Here is a 19,086-nt window from a genome sequence, read left to right as displayed (position 1 = left end):
ACTTTCAGGTGTACAGCAAAGTGAATCAGTTTTATATATATATATATATATATATATATATATACCCACTCCTTTTTTTTTTTTAAGATTCTTTTCCCATATAGGCCATCACAGAGTATTGAGTAGAGTTCCCTGTGCTACACAGTAGGTCCTTATTATCTATTTTATATATAGTAGTGTGTATATGTCAATCCCAATCTCCTCCCCTCCCCCTTATCCCCAGGTAACCATAAGTTTGTTTTCTACATCCGTGACTTTTACCTCTTTTTTTTTAAGATTCCACATATATGCGATATCATATGATATTTGTCTTTCTGTGTCTGACTTACTTCACTCAGTATGACAATCTCTAGGTCCATCCATGTTGCTGCAAATGGCATTATTTTGTTCTTTTCTATGGCTCAGTAATATTCCATTGTATATATGTACTATATCTTCTTTATCCATTCCTCTGTTGATGGACATTTAGGTTGCTTCCATGTCCTGGCTATTGTAAATAGTACTGCAATGAACATTTGCGTACATGTATCTTTTTTTTTTTTTTTTTAAAGATTTTCTTGATGTGGACCATTGTTAAAGTCTTTACTGAATTTGTTACAATATTGCTTCTGTTTTATGTTTTGGTTTTTTGGCTGCAAGGCATGTGGGATCTTAGCTCCCCCACCAGGAATCAAACCCACACCCCCTACATTGGAAGGCAAAGTCTTAGCCACTCAACCACCAGGCAAGTCCCTGCATGTATCTTTTTGAACTATGGTTTTCTCCAGGTATATGCCTAGGTGTGGGATTGCTGGGTCATATGGTAGTTCTATTTCTAGTTTTTTAAGGAAAATCCATACTGTTCTCCACAGTGGCTGCACCAATTTACAGTGCCACCAAAAGTGTAGGAGGGTTCCCTTTTCTCCACACCCTCTCCAGCATTTATTGTTTGTAGATTTTTTGATGATGGCCATTCTGACTGGTGTGAGGTGATACCTCATTGTAGTTTTGATTTGCATTTCTCTAATAATTAGTGATGTTGAGCACCTTTTCATGTGCTTTTTGGCCATCCATATGTCTTCTTTGTGGAAATGTCTATTTAGATCTTCTGCCCATTTTTTGATTGGGTTACTTGTTTTTTTGACATTAAGATGCACAAGTCGTTTGTATATTTTGGAGATTAATCCCTTGTTGCTTGCTTCGTTTGCAAATATTTTCTCCCATTCTGAAGGTTGTCTTTTTGTTTTGTTTATGCTTTCCTTTGCTGTGCAAAAGCTTTGAAGTTTCATTAGATGCCATTTATTATTTTTGTTTTTTATTTTCATCACTCTAGGAGGTGGATCAAAAAAGATCTTGCTGCAATTTATGTCATAGAGTGTTCTGCCTATGTTTTCCTCTAAGAGTATTATAGTGTCCGGTCTTACATTTAGGTCTTTAATCCATTTTGAGTTTATTTTTGTGTACGGTGTAGGGAGTGTTCTAATTTCATTCTTTTACATGTAGCTGTCTTATTTTCCCAGCACCACTTACTGAAGAGACCGTCTTTTCTCCACTGTATATTCTTGCATCCTTTGTCAGAGATTAGGTGACCAAAAGTGTATGGGTTTATCTCTGGGCTTTCTATCCTGTTCCATTGATCTATATTTGTTTTTGTGCCTGTACCATACTGTTTTGATTACTGTAGCTTCATAGTATACTCTGAAGTCAGGGAGCCTGATTCCTCCAGCTCCATTTTTCTTTCTCAAGATTGCTTTGTCTATTCGGGGTCTTTTTTGTTTCCATACAAATTGTAAAATTTTTTATTCTAATTCTGTGATAAATGCCATTGGTAATTTGACAGGGGTTGCACTGAATCTGTAGATTGCTTTAGATAGTATAGTCATTTTCACAATATTGATTCTTCCAATCCAAGAACATGGTATATCTCTCCATCTATTTGTGTCATCTTTGATATCTTTCATCAGTGTCTTGCACTTTTCTGAGTACAGGTCTTTTGCCTCCTTAAGTAGGTTTATTCCTAGGTATTTTATTCGTTTTGTTGTGATGGTAAATGGGAGTGTTTCTTTATTTTTTCTAATTTTTCACTGTTAGTGTATAGGAATGCAAGAGATTTCTGTGCATTAATTTTGTATCCTGCAACTTTACCAAATTCATTGATCAGCTCTAGTAGTTTTCTGGTAGGGTCTTTAGGATTATCTATGTATAGAATCATGTCATCTGCAAACAGTGACAGTTTTACTACTTCTTTTCCAATTTGGATTCCTTTTATTTCTTTTTCTTCTCTGATTGCCGTGGCTAGGACTTCCAAAACTATGTTGAATAATAGTGGTGAGAGTGAACATCCTTGTCTTGTTCCTGATCTTAGAGGAAATGCTTTCAGTTTTTCACCATTGAGAATTATGTTTGCTGTGGGTTTGTCGTATATGGCCTTAATTATGTTGAGGTAGGTTCCCTCTATGCCCACTTTCTGGAGAGTTTTTATCATATATGGGTGTTGAATTTTGTCAAAAGCATTTTCTGCATCTATGGAGATGATCATATGGTTTTTATTCTTCAATTTGTTAATATGGTGTATCACATTGATTGATTTGCGTATATTGAAGAATCCTTGCATCCCTGGGATAAATCCCACTTGATCATGGTGTATGATCCTTTTAATGTGTTGCTGGATTCTGTTTGCTAGTATTTTCTTAAGGATTTTTGTGTCTATGTTCGTCAGTGATATTGGACTATCATTTTCTTTTTTTGTGATATCTTTGTCTGGTTTTGGTATCAGGGTGATAGTGGCCTCGTAGAATGAGCTTGGGAGTGTTCCTTTCTCTGCAATTTTTTTGGAAGAGTTTGAGAAGGATAGGTGCTAGCTCTTCTCTAAATGTTTGACAGAATTCACGTGTGAAGCCATCTGGTCCCAGACTTTTGTTGTTGGAAGATTTTTAATAACAGTTTCAATTTCCTTACTTGTGATTGGTCTATTCCTATTTTCTATTTCTTCCTGGTTCAGTCTTGGAAGGCTGTACCTTTCTAAGAATTTGTCCATTTCTTCCAGGTTATCCATTTCATTGGCATATAATTGCTTGTAGTAGTCTCTTATGAGCCTTTGTATTTCTGTGGTGTCAGTTGTAACTTCTTTTTCATTTCTAATTTTATTGATTTGAGTCCTCTCTGTTTTTTTCTTGATGAGTATGGCTAAGGGTTTATCAATTTTGTTTATCTTATGAAAGAACAAGCTTTTAGTTTCACTTTTTTTTTATTGTTTTCTTTGTCTATTTCATTTATTTCTGCTCTGACCTTTATCATTTCTTTCCTTCTACTAACTTTGGGTTTTGCTTGTTTTTCTTTCTCTAGTTCCGTTAGGTGTAAGGTTAGGTTGTTTATTTGACATTTTTCTTGTTTCTAGAGGTAAGATTGTATTGCTATAAAGTTCCCTCTTAGAACTGCTTTTGCTGCATCCCATAGGTTTTGGGTCAACGTCTTTCCGTTGTCATGTGTTTCTAGGTATTTTTTATTTCCTCCTTGATTTCTTCAGTGATCCATTGGTTACCTAGTACCATATTGTTTAGCTTCCATGTGTTTGTGCTTTTTACAGTTTTTTTTTCCCTGTAATTGATTTTTAACCTCATAGCATTGTGGTTGGAAAAGATGCATGCTATGATTTCAATTTTCTTAAATTTACTGAGACTTGATTTGTGACCCAAGATGTGATCTATCCTGGAGAATGTTCTGTGTGCACTTGAGAAGAAACTGTATTCTGCTGCTTTCGGATGGAATGCCCTATAAATATCAGTTAAGTCTATCTGGTCTAACTAAATGTAAGGCCATACACTATAAAACTCTTAGATGAAAACATAGGCAGAACACTCTATGACATAAATCACAGGAAGATCCTTTTTGACCCACTTCCTAGAGAAATGGAAATAAAAACAAAAGTAAACAAATGGGACCTAGTGAAACTTAAAACCTTTTGCAAAGCAAAGGAAAACATAAACAAGACGAAAAGACAACCCTCAGAATGGGAGAAAATATTTGCAGTTGAAGCAACTGGCAAAGGATTAATCTCCACAAGTTACAAGCAGCTCATGCAGCTCAATATCAAAAAAAACCAAACAACCCAATCCAAAAATGGGTTGGATAAATAGACATTTCTCCAGAGAAGATATACAGATTGCCAACAAATACATGAAAGGATACTCAACATCACTTATCATTAGAGAAAAGCAAATCAAAACTACAATGAGGTTATCACCTCACTCCAGTCAGAATGGCCATCATCAAAAAATCTACAAACAATACAATCCTGCAGCCTGTGGAACAAAAACCACATTCACAGAAAGATAGACAAGATGAAAAGGCAGAGGGCTATGTACCAGATAAGGAACAAGATAAAACCCCAGAAAAACACCTAAATGAAGTTGAGATAGGCAACCTTCCAGAAAAAGAATTCAGAATAATGATAGTGAAGATGATCCAGGACCTTGGAAAAAGAATGGAGGAAAAGATTGAGAAGATGCAAGAAATGTTTAATAAAGACCTAGAAGAATTAAAGAACAAACAAACAGATGAACAATACAAATAACTGAAATGAAAAATACACTAGAGAGAATCTATAGCAGAATAACTGAGGCAGAAGAAGGGATAAGTGCCCTGGAAGACAGAATGGTGGAATTCAATGCCACAGAACAGAATAAAGAAAAAAGAATGAAAAGAAATGAAGACAGCCTCAGAGACCTCTGGGACAACATTAAACACAACAACATTTGCATTATAGGGGTCTCAGAAGGAGAAGAGAGAGAGAAAGGACCAGAGAAAATATTTGAAGAGATTATAGTCAAAAACTTCCCTAACATGGGAAAGGAAATAGCCACCCAAGTCCAGGAAGCACAGAGTCCCACGCAGGAAAAACCCAAGGAGAAACACGCCGAGACACATAGTAATCAAATTGGTAAAAATTAAAGACAAAGAAAAATTATTGAAAGCAGCAAGGGAAAAACGATAAATAACATACAAGGGAACTCCCATAAGGTTAACAGTTGATTTCTCAGCAGAAACTCTACAAGCCAGAAGAGAGTGGCATGACATATTTAAAGTGATGAAAGGGAAGAACCTAAAACCAAGATTACTCTACCCTGCAAGGATCTCATTCAGATTCGATGGAGAAATCAAAAGCTTTCCAGACAAGCAAAAGCTAAGAGAATTCAGCACCACCAAACCAGCTCTACAACAAATGCTAAATGAACTTCTCTAAGTGGGAAGCATAAGAGAAGGAAAGGACTGACAAAAACAAACCCAAAACAATTAAGAAAATGGTAATAGGAACATACGTATCAAAAATTACCTTAAACGTGAAAGTATTAAATGCTCCAAACAAAAGACAGGCTCGCTGAATGGATACAAAAACAAGGCCCATATATATGCTGTCTACAAGAGACCCACCTCAGACCTAGGGACACATTCAGACTGAAAGTGAGGGGATGGAAGAAGATATTCCATGCAAATGGAAATCAAAAGAAAGCTGGAGTAGCAATACTCATATCAGATAAAATAGACTTTAAAATACAGAACGTTTCAAGAGACAAGGAAGGACACTACATAATGATCAAGGGATCAATCCAAGAAGAAGATATAACAATTATAAATATATATGTACCCAACATAGGAACACCTCAATACATAAGGCAACTGCTAACAGCTATAAAAGAGGCAATCGACAGTAACACAATAATAGAGGGGGACTTTAACACCTCACTTACACCAATGGACAGATCATCCAAACAGAAAATTCATAAGGAAACACAAGCTTTAAATGATACAATAGACCAGATAGATTTAATTGATATTTATAGGACATCCCATCCCCAAACAGCAGATTACACTTTCTTCTCAAGTGCGCACGGAACATTCTCCACGATAGATCACATCCTGGGTCACAAATCAAGTCTCAGTAAATTTACAAAAATTGAAATCATATCAAGCATCTTTTATGACCACAATGCTATGAGATTAGAAATCAATTACAGGGGAAAAAAACATAAAAAACACAAACACACGGAAGCTAAACAATATGTTACTAAATAACCAAGAGATCACTGAGGAAATCAAAAAATACCTAGAGACAAATGACAAAGAAAACACGACGATCCAAAACCTATGCGATGCAGCAAAAACAGTTCTAAGAGGGAAGTTTATAGCAATACAATCTTACCTCTAGAAACAAGAGAAATCTCAAACAATCTAACCTTACACCAAAAGGAACTAGAGAAAGAAGAACAAACAAAACCCAAAGTTAGCAGAAGGAAAGAAATCATGAAGATCAGAGCAGAAATAAACGAAACAGAAACAAAGAAAACAATAGCAAAGATCAATAAAACTAAAAGCTGGTTCTTTGAGAAGATAAACAAAATTGATAAACCATTAGCCAAACTCATCAAGAAAAAGAGGGAGAGGACCCAAATCAATAAAATTAGAAATGAAAAAGGAGAAGTTACAACAGACACCACAGAAATACAAAGCATCCTAAGAGACTACTACAAGCAACTCTATGACAATAACATGGACAACCTGGAAGAAATGGGCAAATTCTTAGAAAGGTATAACCTTCTAAGACTGAACCAGGAAGAAACAGAAAATATGAACAGACCAATCACAAGCGCTGAAATTGAAACTGTGATTAAAAATCTTCCAACAAACAAAAGTCCAGGACCAGATGGCTTCACAGGTGAATTCTATCAGACATTTACAGAAGAGTTAACACCCATCCTTCTCAAACTCTTCCAAAAAACGGCAGAGGAAGGAACACTCCCAAACTCATTCTATGAGGCTACCATCACCCTGATACCAAAACCAGTCAAAGATACTAGAAAAAAAGAAAATTACAGACCAATATCACTGATGAATATAGACGCAAAAATCCTCAATAAAATACTAGCAAAAAGAATCCAGCAACACATTAAAAGGACCATACACCATGATCAAGTGGGATTTATCCCAGGGATGCAAGGATTCTTCAATATACGCAAATCAATCAATGTGATACACCATATTAACAAATTGAAGAATAAAAACCATATGATCATCTCCATAGATGCAGAAAATGCTTTTGACAAAATTCAACACCCATATATGATAAAAACTCTCCAGAAAGTGGGCATAGAGGGAACCTACCTCAACATAATAAAGGCCATATATGACAAACGCACAGCAAACATAATTCTCAATGGTGAAAAACTGAAAGCATTTCCTCTAAGATCAGGAACAAGACAAGGATGTTCACTCTCACCACTATTATTCAACATAGTTTTGGAAGTCCTAGCCACGGCAATCAGAGAAGAAAAAGAAATAAAAGGAATCCAAATTGGAAAAGAAGTAAAACTGTCACTGTTTGCAGATGACATGATACTATATATAGAGAATCCTGAAAATGCCACCAGGAAACTACTAGAGCTAATCAATGAATTTGGCAAAGTTGCAGGATACAAAATTAATGCACAGAAATCTCTTGCATTCCTATACACTAACGATGAAAAATCTGAAAGAGAAATTAAGGAAACACTCCCATTTACCATTGCAACAAAAAGAATAAAATACCTAGGAATAAACCTACCTAGGGAGACAAAAGACCTGTATGCAAAAAACTATAAGACACTGATGAAAGAAATCAAAGATGATACAAACAAACAGATATACCATGTTCTTGGATTGGAAGAATCAATATTGTGAAAATGACTATACTACCCAAAGCAATCTACAGATTCAATGCAATCCCTATCAAATTAGCAATGGCATTTTCTTTACAGAACTAGAACAAAAAATCTTAAAATCTGTATGGAGACACAAAAGACCCCGAATAGCCAAAGCAGTCTTGAGGGGAAAAAAATGGTGCTGGAGGAATCAGACTCCCTGACTTCAGACTACAAACCTATAGTAATCAAGACAATATGGTACTGGCACAAAAAGAGAAATATAGATCAATGGAACAGGATAGAAAGCCCAGAGATAAACCCACACACCTATGGTCAACTAATCTATGACAAAGGAGGCAAGCATATATAATAGAGAAAAGACTGTCTCTTCAATAAGTGGTGCTGGGAAAACTGGACAGCTACATGTAAAATAATGAAATTAGAACACTCCCTAACACCATACACAAAAATAAACTCAAAATGGATTAGAGACCTAAATATGAGACTGGACACTATAAAACTCTTAGAGGAAAACATAGGAAGAACACTCTTTGACATAAATCACAGCAAGAACTTTTTTGATCCACCTCCTAGAGAAATGGAAATAAAAACAAAAATAAACAAATGGGACCTAATGAAACTTAAAACCTTATGCAAAGCAAAGTACAAACACGACAAAAGGACAACCCTCAGAATGGGAGAAAATATGTGCAAATGAATCAACGGACAAAGGATTAATCTCCAAAATATATAAACAGCTCATGCAGCTCAATATTAAAAAAACAAACAACCCAATCCAAAAATGGGCAGAAGATCTAAATAGATATTTCTCCAAGAAAACATACAGATGGCCAAGAAGCACATGAAAAGCTGCTCACCATCACTAATTATTAGAGAAATGCAAATTAAAACTACAATGAGATATCAACTCACACCAGTTAGAGTGGACATCATCAGAAAATCTACAAACAACAAACGCTGGAGAGGGGGTGGAGAAAAGGGAACCCTCTTGCACTGTTGGTGGGAATGTAAATTGATACAGCCACTATGGAGAACAGTATGGAGGTTCCTTAAAAAACTAGAAATAGAATTACCATATGACCCAGCAATCCCACTACTGGACATATACCGAGAGAAAACCATAATTCAAAAAGACACATGCACCCCAATGTTCATTGCAGCACCATTTACAATAGCCAGGTCATGGAAGCAACCTAAATGCCCATCGACAGATGAATGGATAAAGAAGATGTGGTACATATATACAATGGAATATTACTCAGCCATAAAAAGAATGAAATTGGGTCATTTGTAGAGATGTGGTTGAATCTAGAGATTGTCATACAGAGTAAGTCAGAAAGAGAAAAACAAATATCGTATATTAATGCATATATGTGGAACGTAGAAAAATGGTACAGATGAACCGGTTTACAGGGCAGAAATTGAGACACAGATGTAGAGGACAAATGTATGGACACCAAGTGGGGAAAGCGGTGCGGGGTGGTGGTGGTGGTGGTGTGATGAATTGGGAGATTGGGATTGACATGTATACACTAATATGTATAAAATGGATAAGTAATAAGAACCTGTTGTATAAAAGAGCAAATAAAATAAATTCAAAAATTAAAAAAAAAACCTATAAGACAATCTACAAACAATAAATGCTGGAGAGGGTGTGGAGAAAAGGGAACCCTCTTGCACTATTGGTGGGAATGTAAATTGATACAGCCACTATGGAGAACAGTATGGAGGTTCCTTAAAAAACTAAAAATAGAACTGCCATATGACCCAGCAATCCCACTACTGGGCATATACCCTGAGAAAACCATAGTTCCAAGAGAGACATGTACCACAATGTTCACTGCAGCACTATTTACAATAGCCAGGACATGGAAGCAGCCTAAGTGTCTATCAACAGGTGAATGGATAAAGAAGATGTGGCACATATATACAATGGGATATTACTCTGCCATAAAAAGAAATGAAATTGAGTTATTTGTAGTGAGGTGGATGGACCTAGAGTCGGTCATACAGAGTGAAGTAAGTCAGAAAGAGAAAAACAAATACTATATGCTAATATATATGGAATCTAAAAAAAAATGGTTCTGATGAACCTAGGGGCAGGACGGGAATAAAGATGCAGATGTAGAGAATGGGCTTGAGGAGACGGGGAGGGGGAAGGGTAAGCTGGGACCAAGTGAGAGAGTGGCGTGGACAGATATACACTACCAAATGTAAAACAGATAGCTAGTGGGAAGCAGCCACATAGCACAGGGAGATTAACTCAGTGCTTTGTGACCACCTAGAGGGGTGGGATAGGGAGGATGAGAGGGAGACACAAGAGTGAGGAGATATGGGGATATATGTATATGTATAGCTGATTCACTGTGTTATAAAGCAGAAACTAACACACCATTGCAAAGCATTTATACGCCAATAAAGTTGTTAAAAAAAAGTCTATCTGGTCTAATGTGTCATTTAAGGCCTGTGTTCCTAATTTTTTTTTTTTTGCAGTATGCGGGCCTCTCACTGTTGTGGCCTCTCCCATTGTGGAGCACAGGCTCTGGATGCACAGGCTCAGCGGCCATGGCTCACGGGCCCAGCCGCTCCGCGACATGTGGGATCCTCCCAGACTGGGGCACAAACCCGTGTCCCCTGCATCAGCAGGCGGACTCTCAACCACTGTGCCACCAGGGAAGCCCCCTCTATTAATTTTATGTCTGGATGATCTGTCCACTGATGAAAGTGGGGTGTTAAAATCCCCCACTATTATTGTGCTACTGTCGATTTCTCCTTTATGGCTGTTAGTATTTGTCTTATATATCGAGGTGCTCCTATGCTGGGTGCATATATATTTACAATGGTTATATCTTCTTGGATTGATCCTTGATCATTGTGTAGTGTCCTTCTTTGTCCCTCATAAGAGTCTTTACTTTAAAGTCTATTTTGTCTTATATGAGTATTGCTACTCTTGCTTTGTTTTGATTTCCATTTGCATGGAATACCTTTTTCCATACCCTCACTTTCAGTCTGTATGTGGCCCTAGGTCTGAAATGGGTCTATTGTAGACAGCATATATATGGCTCTTGTTTCTGTATGCATTCAGCTGGTCTATGTCTTTTGGTGGGAGCATTTAATCCATTTACATGTAAGGTAGTTATCGATATGTATGTTCCTAGTGCCATTTTCTTAATTGTTTTGGGTTTGTTTTTGTAGGTCTTTTTTTTTCCCTTCCTCTTTTGTTCTCTTCTCTTGTGTTTCTTGTCTAGAGAAGTTCCTTTAGCATTTGTTGTAAAGCTGGTTTGGTGGTGCTGCATTCTTTTAACTTTTGCTTGTCTGGAAAGCTTTTGATTTCTCCTTCAAATATGAATGAGAGCCTTGGTGGGTAGAGTATTCTTGGTTGTAGGTTTTTCCCTTTCATCGTTTTAAATATATCCTGCCACTCCCTTCTGGCTTGAAGAGTTTCTGCTGAAAAATCAACTGATAACCTTATGGGGATTCCCTTGTATATTATTTGTTGCTTTTCCCTTGTTGCTTTTAATAGTTTTTCTTTGTTTTTTTTTTTGCGGTACGCGGGCCTCTCACTGCTGTGGCCTCTCCTGTTGCCGAGCACAGGCTCCAGACGCACAGGCCCAGAGGCCATGGCTCACGGGCCCAGCCGCTCTGCGGCATGTGGGATCCTCCCGGACCAGGGCATGAACCCGCATTCCCTGCATTGGCAGGCAGACTCTCAACCACTGTGCCACCAGGGAAGCCCCTGTATTTAATTTTTGTTAGTTTTATTGATATGTGTCTCAGAGCAATCCTCCTTGGGTTTATCCTGTACGGGAGTCTGCATTTCCTGGACTTTGATGACTATTTCCTTTCCCATGTTAGGGAAATTTTTGACTATAATCTCTTCAAATACTTTCTCAGGCCGTTTCTCTTTTTCTTCTTCTTCTGGGACCCCTATAATTTGAATGTTGGTGCATTTAATGTTGTCCCAGAGGTCTCTGAGACATTTTTCATTTTTTATGCTTTTAAAAAAAATTTTGGCTGCACTGCACAGCTTGTGGGATCTTAGTTCCCAAACCAGGCCCTCAGCAATGAAAGTGTGGCATCCTAACCACTCAACTGCCAGGGAATTCCTCTTTTGTCTTTACCCTGTTCCATGGCAGAGATTTCCACCATTCTGCCTCCAGGTCACTTATCCGTTCTTTTGCTTCAGTTATTCTGCTATTGATTCCTTCTAGTGTATTTTTCATTTCAGTTATTGCTCATCTCTGTTTGTTCTTTAGTTCTTCTAGGTCTTTGTTAAAATTTTCTTGTATCTTCTCGATCCGCCTCCATTTTTTTTCTGAGATCTTGGATCATCTTGACTATCATCACTCTGAATTCTTTTTCATGTAGATTGCTTATCTTCTCTTCACTTAGTTGTTTTTGTAGGTTTTTATCTTGCTCCTTCGTCTGCAACATATTTCTTTGTCATCTCATTTTGTCAAACTTACTGTGTTTGTGGTCTCCCTTCCACAGGCTGCAGAATTGTACTTCCTCTGGTGTCTGCCCCCTTGATGGGTGAGGTTGGTCCAGAGGCTTGTGCCATTTTCCCCTTGATAGGGGGTTTGATTGGTGTTATAGTGATCAGAGCCTGCCCTAGAAATTGAGCAGGGCCTCCCCTTTGCTCTGTGGTTGTCACTGACCTGTCAGGGGTGGGGTCTGCTCCCTAGCTGTTGGGGTAGAGGCCCAAAGATCTGTTTCTTAGCTGTGATTCTGATCTGCAGTGTGAGATATGTGGGATTGGAGCACTCCCACTGGGAGAGAAGCCACTGCGTATTCCTCCTCTGAAGCTGTTTAACTGTGAATATGCTCTGTTGTATCCCCTTCTGCCCATTGTGAGGGCTCACAAAGTATATTGTTGGCACTGCTCTCAGTCCCACCTTAACTGTGGGTATGCCGGCGATCAGCCCTGTTGACTCTCACGTGTTGTTTTCACCCGGCCACCGGCGCAGGTCCACTGAGGTCAGGTCCCAGGACTGCAGCAGTTGTACACCTGTACCCACTGTGGGGAGCTAAGGATGCAGCGCAAACTCTGGTCTGGCCCAACCCCCATGAGTACATGCCCACAGAGCCCACAGCTGCTAAAGCCAGACTTGTTGCAGCTGCAAGAGCACTTGTCCTTTTGGATGTTTCACAGGCGCTGAATTAGGGAAGGCATCAGTGGAGGTGTAACTCCGCAGTTTGTGCAGCTGCAAGGAGAAATTTCAGCTCTTCTTCCTTAGTCACACAGCCCCTGGGGATCAGCTGTGGTTTCAGCCCCTCCTCTGGGCAGATTTCCTAGTGGGGCTAGTTATCCACATCCTCCTGGGACAGCAGAGCAGGTCCTGACACCCACTGGTGAACTTCCTAGTAGTGAGAGCTATTCGTGCCCTCCTGGGACAGCGGGGTAGGTCCTGTGGCCCGCTGGCAGAATTCCTAGTTTCGGGAGCTGTCCACACCCTTCCAGGTCAGCAGGGGCGGGTTCTGTGACCTGCTGGCAGAATTCCTAGTTTTGGGAGCTGTTCACGCCCTCCTGGGTCAGTAGGGGTGGGGCCTGGTGTCTGCCTGTGGGTCTGGAAGAGGCAGCCAGGGCCCACCTCTGGAGCCCAAGATGGTGGTGGTTACTCGCACCTGCCCCCAGAACTCCTGTAGGCGGTGTCCTGTTGCCTGGGAGCACTCACAGGGATAGAAGTTCTTATGGTGTTCCCTCTCCTCTTCTCATGCGCCTCCCAATAATGGTTCCTTGCCTCTCTGGTGGGCCCAGGCTTCTTCCTAGTACACCCTCAGTTGCTGTGGCCCAACCTCTTCAGGCTCTTTCTGCACCTAACCCTGGCCCTCTCTCTGGGCCTGAGTTTAGGAGTCTGAGCTTTAGTACCTGACCCTCAACCTCACTAACAGAGGAGTATCTCAGGTTTGACAGTGCAGGGTGGGGGTGCTGACCCTCTGTGCAGGTTAGTCTCCATTTTGCCTTTCACAAACCAGTTGCCGCTTCCCCTTTTAGGCTCCAAAACTCCCCCTCCGTCTTAATTTCTCCACTTGTGAGAAACCTTCCCACGGTGCAGGAAACTTTCCTCCTTCACTGCTCCCTCCCCAGGGTGCAGCCCTGTCCTGATTCCTTCTTTTTCTTTTTCCTTTTGTCCTACCCAGTTACGTGGAGGTTTTCTTGTCTTTTCGGATTATCTGAGGTCTTCTGTCGGCATTCAGTAGCTGTTCTGTGTGAATCATTCTGCTTGTAGATCTATTTTCAATGTTTCTGTGGAGGGAGGTGAACTCTACTTCCTATCCCTCGGCCACTGTGATTGAGCAGTGACTTTCTAATACCTTAATTCTTCCTACATATATTAGTTGCTTTCTAAGGAAGATACTTCTCTTCTCATTAAATTTTTCATTTATTAATTTATATCAGTGTGAACTGATGGGTTCTTATTTAATTCTATAGGTTATAATCTGCTATCATCATAATTTTGGTGCTCAAATTGACCCAGATTTGGCCACTGGGAGCCCTTCAGCCTGGCTTCTGCTTTCTTTTGACATGTCCCCCTCACTTTTGATTATTTCTTACACCAAGATATTACAGACTTGGAAGAAATAGAAAATATATATTGGTCTTTGCCCCTAGACCCTGGCACAGAGCTCCTGAAAACCTTGTAATTTCTTTTTCTTAAATTGTGAATAATATTTTATTTAGTCATTTTTGTTTACAACTGAAACTATGGGAATTCAAAATTAATATACTTACCCATGAACTTCTTATAGACACCAGAAAATGTTTCAACTTTGTATTCCACATTGTTCTGCTGTGCTTTATCCAAATGAACCTTTATGAGCCAGCTGCCATCCAGTTTCTTGCGGATTCTCTTGCCCACAATCTCACTTGGGAAAACCAAGTCCTCCAGGATCACATCACGCACGGCTGTCAGAGTGCAGCTCCTGGGATGCTTGCTTATTTTTTGTATGGCTTTTTCGAGTTGGCTTAGGCAGAATTCTCCTCTGAGTGACAAAGACAACATGTCTCCTGCTGAACTTCTTCTCCAACTCACACAATAGCCGGACCTGGAGTTTCTGGAAAGATTTCAATTGAGGAATGAGAACAAAGGTTATAATAGCTTTCCGACCACCACTAACTTCAATGTCCTTGGCAATTTTGATGTTCAGCTCTCACAGCTGGGCCTTGAGGTCCGAGTTCATCTCCAGCTCCACGAGGGCCTGGAAGATTCCAGACTTGAACTCCCAGCTTCTCACAATTGGGCTTCATGACCTTCGCACTGGAACTGAACATGGCCTTGACCTTGCCAATGAGGCTAACTAACATTTGTTCCTCACCCACCCCCACATTTGGAGGCCTAGGTCTCAGGAGGGCTCGTTAAATCCGAGAGGCAAAGGGGAAGAGGTGGGAATGGCGCCAGTAGAGAAACTGGAAGAACCACAGAGAAACGGTGGAAGCCTAGAGAGTCCCAGGAAGCACCCTTGTATTTTCTTAAGTAATAACAGCACTAGGAGCATCTTGTGTTCTAATATTTGGTCTTTGAACTGGATCATGACACAGAGCTTCTGAAATTCTTATAATTTCCGGCATGATAGGCGTGTCCTTTGTTCTAATGAGGTGATTCTGAGAGAGCTCCTGGATGGACTAACAATGAAGGCTGGTCATTGAAAAGATCAATATATAATCAGAGGGTGGAATTTTCAGCTTTACACCCCCTTTTCTTGAGAAGGGAAAGGACTGAAATAGGGTTTTCCAAAAGTGTCAAAAATTAAGTGTTTTGTATGAGTAGTAAAGGAGACACACAGGAGAAAGACTCATAGGAGACAAAACTGACCGTTTCCCACTCAGAAGGGGAAGAATTGTAGATTTTTCTAACGTAGTGGTATTCCCTAGAAGAGTTGCCACAGTATCACCTGGAAACTTGTTAGAAATACTCATTCTTGGGAACATGATACACTGAATCAGAAATGGTGAGTGGGGGCTTCCCTGGTGGCGCAGTGGTTGAGAATCCGCCTCCCAATGCGGGGGATACAGGTTCGAGCCCTGGTCTGGGAAGATCCCACATGCCACGGAGCAACTAAGCCTGTGCGCCACACTACTGAGCCTGCGCTCTAGAGCCCGCGTGCCACAACTACTGAAGCCCGTGCGCCTAGAGCCCATGCTCCACAACAAGAGAAGCCACTGCAATGAGAAGCCCATGCACCGCAATGAAGAGCAGCCCCCGCTCGCCGCAACTAGAGAAAGCCCACGCGCAGCAACGAAGACACAATGCAGCCAAAAATAAATAAATAAATTAAAAAAAAAAAAAAAAAGAAATGGTGAGTGGGGCCCAGCAATCTGCTTTAATGAGACCCTCCACATCACTGGTACTGTTGATAAAGTTCGAAAAACATTGCCCTATTTCCCTCTTACATTCAACACCCATGATAGGATCTCTTTATGAGAAGACTGACCACTTTCTTCAGGGGGCAGAGCTAAGAGGTTATCTTGGAGTGAAGGCTACTACAGACATGCTTTGCATAAGTGGAGTAGAGAGCAAGGGAAGGACCTGACTAGTTCATCTATTCTCCTCATGCAGTTGTTTCATGAATGGCTGATGATTGCCCATGGTTTCCTCCTGCTGATTTGTTGAACTAGGCAAATGATAAAATGCCACATTGGCTCACAGGTGACCAATCCATGGTTAGATTCACACTCAGGCCATTCTAATTATAGATGATTAGCTGATTTATTCATTACTCCACAGCACTTCTCTTTTTTACCACACTACACAGCATTACAAGAATGTTCTGGTCTTCTGGGTGCATTAAGCATTAAGTGAGAGATAATCCCATGTTTATTGTAAGAATTTCCTAGGCATACCTTCTGCCAAGTTTCTAACTCAAAAAACAATTTTTGAAAACCCCTTCCTGAAAAGCAACTTACATAAAATTCAATCTCCTTCAAGTGTTTCTTAATTTGCTGAGATCTCCTACTCCTTTGCTACCTGTCTTATTAGCAACCCAACTTCAGTGAAAATGGAGGTTTATTGGCTCACAAAAGTAAGAATTCCCATAGTATAGTGGGTGGTAGCCTCAGGCATGGCTGGGTCCAGAGGCCCAAAGGAATCCTTAGGACTTAGTCCCTCTCTTTCCATCTTTTGGTTCTACTTTCCTCTGTGTTGGCTCCATTCTCAGCAAGCTATTTCCATGTGGTGTACCCCAGCAGCTCTGGTTTCATAATTCTTAGAGCCATCAATCCTAGTAGTTCTACCATGGCACCAGAACTAAGTCCCAGTGGCCTGGCTTGCATCATATGCATATCCCTGAACCAATCACTGTGGCCATATACATAAATTATTCCAACATTCTTCTAAGTAGTTGTACATCCTAGGCTGGTGCCTCCATCACCCAGGAGCAATCATGTGGGTGCCCTGCATGGGAATTCTCCACCCATCCTTGTGGAGCTTCTAGGGATGAGGGGTAATCAGGGCTCAGAAGAGCAGAGCTGTGTCTGAGGATGGACAGGTTAAAGAAAATGATCTCTGCCAGCAATTTACAGATCAGAAAATCCTGTGCGTCAGAGAAACCGCTACAAGGAGACATGACATTATAAGAGTTGACAGAGGAAGGCAGAGACTGAAGGAGAAAGATACTGGGGAACATAAAGAGATAATTATAATTAGAGTGAAAGACAAGATTATGAAGGATAGACAGAGAGGGAGACACAGAGACAGCAATGAAGACCAACAAAGCTAGAGAACAGTATGCCCAGATGAATGGAGACACAATAACAGCTCCTCCTTCCACCACCCAGCATGCACACACACACACACACACACACACACACACACTGTCAGAGAGAAATAAAAATTCAAAGAGTCTGAGAAAGACATGTCTTTTGGGTATGAGGGATTTGGGGTGGTTGATGAGAGAACCATTCATTCAGGGATGGTGGGACAGTTGTTTCTAGGGAGAAAGATTTGAGTCATGGTAAAGCCACAAATCCAGGGCGTGGATAGAACTGTGTATTCATTCATTACCTAAATATTTACTGAAACAACAAAAAGACAACCACAACCCAATTAAAAATTTTTTTCAAAACTTGAATAGATGTTTCTCCTAGAGAAGATACACAAATGACCAACAAGCACATTGAGATGACCAACATCACTCATCATAAGAGAAACGCAAAAGAAAACACAATGAGACACCACTTCACACTCACTAGGATGGCTAGAATTTTCTTTAAAAGGAAAATAACAAGAGTTGGCAAGGATATAGAAATATTGGAACACTTGTATATTGCTGATGGGCTGTAAAATGGGGTAGCTACTAAGTATTTATAGGGGCATTATTCACAACAGCCAAAAGGTGCAGACAGTCCAAATACCTATCAAGAGTGGATAAACAAAATGTGGTGTATGCATACAATGGACATATACTCTACTATAAAAAGTAATGAAGTACTGACACATGGTTACAACGTGGATGAACCTTGAAAACATCATGTTAAGTGCAAGAAACCAGACACAAAATATTGCATTACTCCACACTAGGTAAATCCATGGAGACAGAATGCAGATTGGTGGCTGCCAGTGGCTGGAGGAGCAGGTACTGGGGAGTGATTGCTTTTTGGGTATGGGGTTTTCTTTTAGAACAATAAAGATATTTTAGAAATTGATATACATAATAGTGGTTGCTTAACACTCTGAATGTACTAAATGCCACTGAATTTTATGTGGTTAATATAAAAATGGTTATGTGGATTTCACTTATTTGTGCGATGTGATGGTCAGTCAGGTGAGGCCACATGAGAATAGGAGAGGCATAGGAAACAAGGTTTACTGTACTTACAGATCCTAGAGAAGAGGTCACCACCTCATGTCACACAGGGTCAGAGGACAAGCATCAGGTACTGGGCAAGTGGCAGAAGACAGGGGTGAGAAAAGAACTTTTGCCATGGTCTTCCTTGAAGCAGGAAAGGCAAGGTCAGGCAGGGTAATCAGTTCAGGATTGGCTTGTTTGAGTAATTCGAGTGGGCTCTACGTTATCGGGGTGGTCCCCAGATGCCTGGTACCTGGACCTTGGATCTGGAATCCGGACTTGCGATGATTAAAGCATTGGAATATTGCCCTCTGGGGTGCACAGGCCCGAGAGAGGAGGTAAGGCTCTGGATTGGTTGGTTTGCAAATCATAGGCATGCTCCAGGCTGAGTCCTCTGCCATCTCAAAGAATTGGCCAGCCCTGGGAGGGGTAGTCTACCCAAGCCAGAAAGGAATGTTCAAAAATGATGTCAAAATGTCATAATATACAGAAAGTTAAAATATGTAGCCAATAATATACTGAAAGAGAGAGGGAGAGAGAACCAACTGTTCTAGATCCTGGGAACACAGCACTGAACCCAGAGTCCCTGCTCTTTTGGAGCTCACCTCTCGTGGTGGGGGGAACA

General features: G+C 40.3%; 1 protein-coding gene across 1 annotated transcript in view; it reads right to left on the bottom strand.

Moving 5' to 3' along the window:
• LOC114907918 (IQ domain-containing protein F2-like) overlaps positions 1-19,086 on the bottom strand; it is a 91,962-nt gene that overhangs the window by 11,145 nt on the left and 61,731 nt on the right. Inside the window, 1 exon segment of the mRNA XM_029244029.1 lies at positions 14,410-14,732. Coding sequence (XP_029099862.1) covers positions 14,410-14,732 — 323 coding nt within the window.

Source organism: Monodon monoceros, unplaced genomic scaffold (assembly GCF_005190385.1).
Source record: "Monodon monoceros isolate NGI ecotype Baffin Bay Population unplaced genomic scaffold, NGI_Narwhal_1 Super_Scaffold_3, whole genome shotgun sequence".
NCBI lineage: Eukaryota > Metazoa > Chordata > Mammalia > Artiodactyla > Monodontidae > Monodon > Monodon monoceros.
The sequence above is the reverse complement of the archived record's forward strand: the minus strand, read 5'-3'. Positions and strand labels throughout refer to the sequence as shown.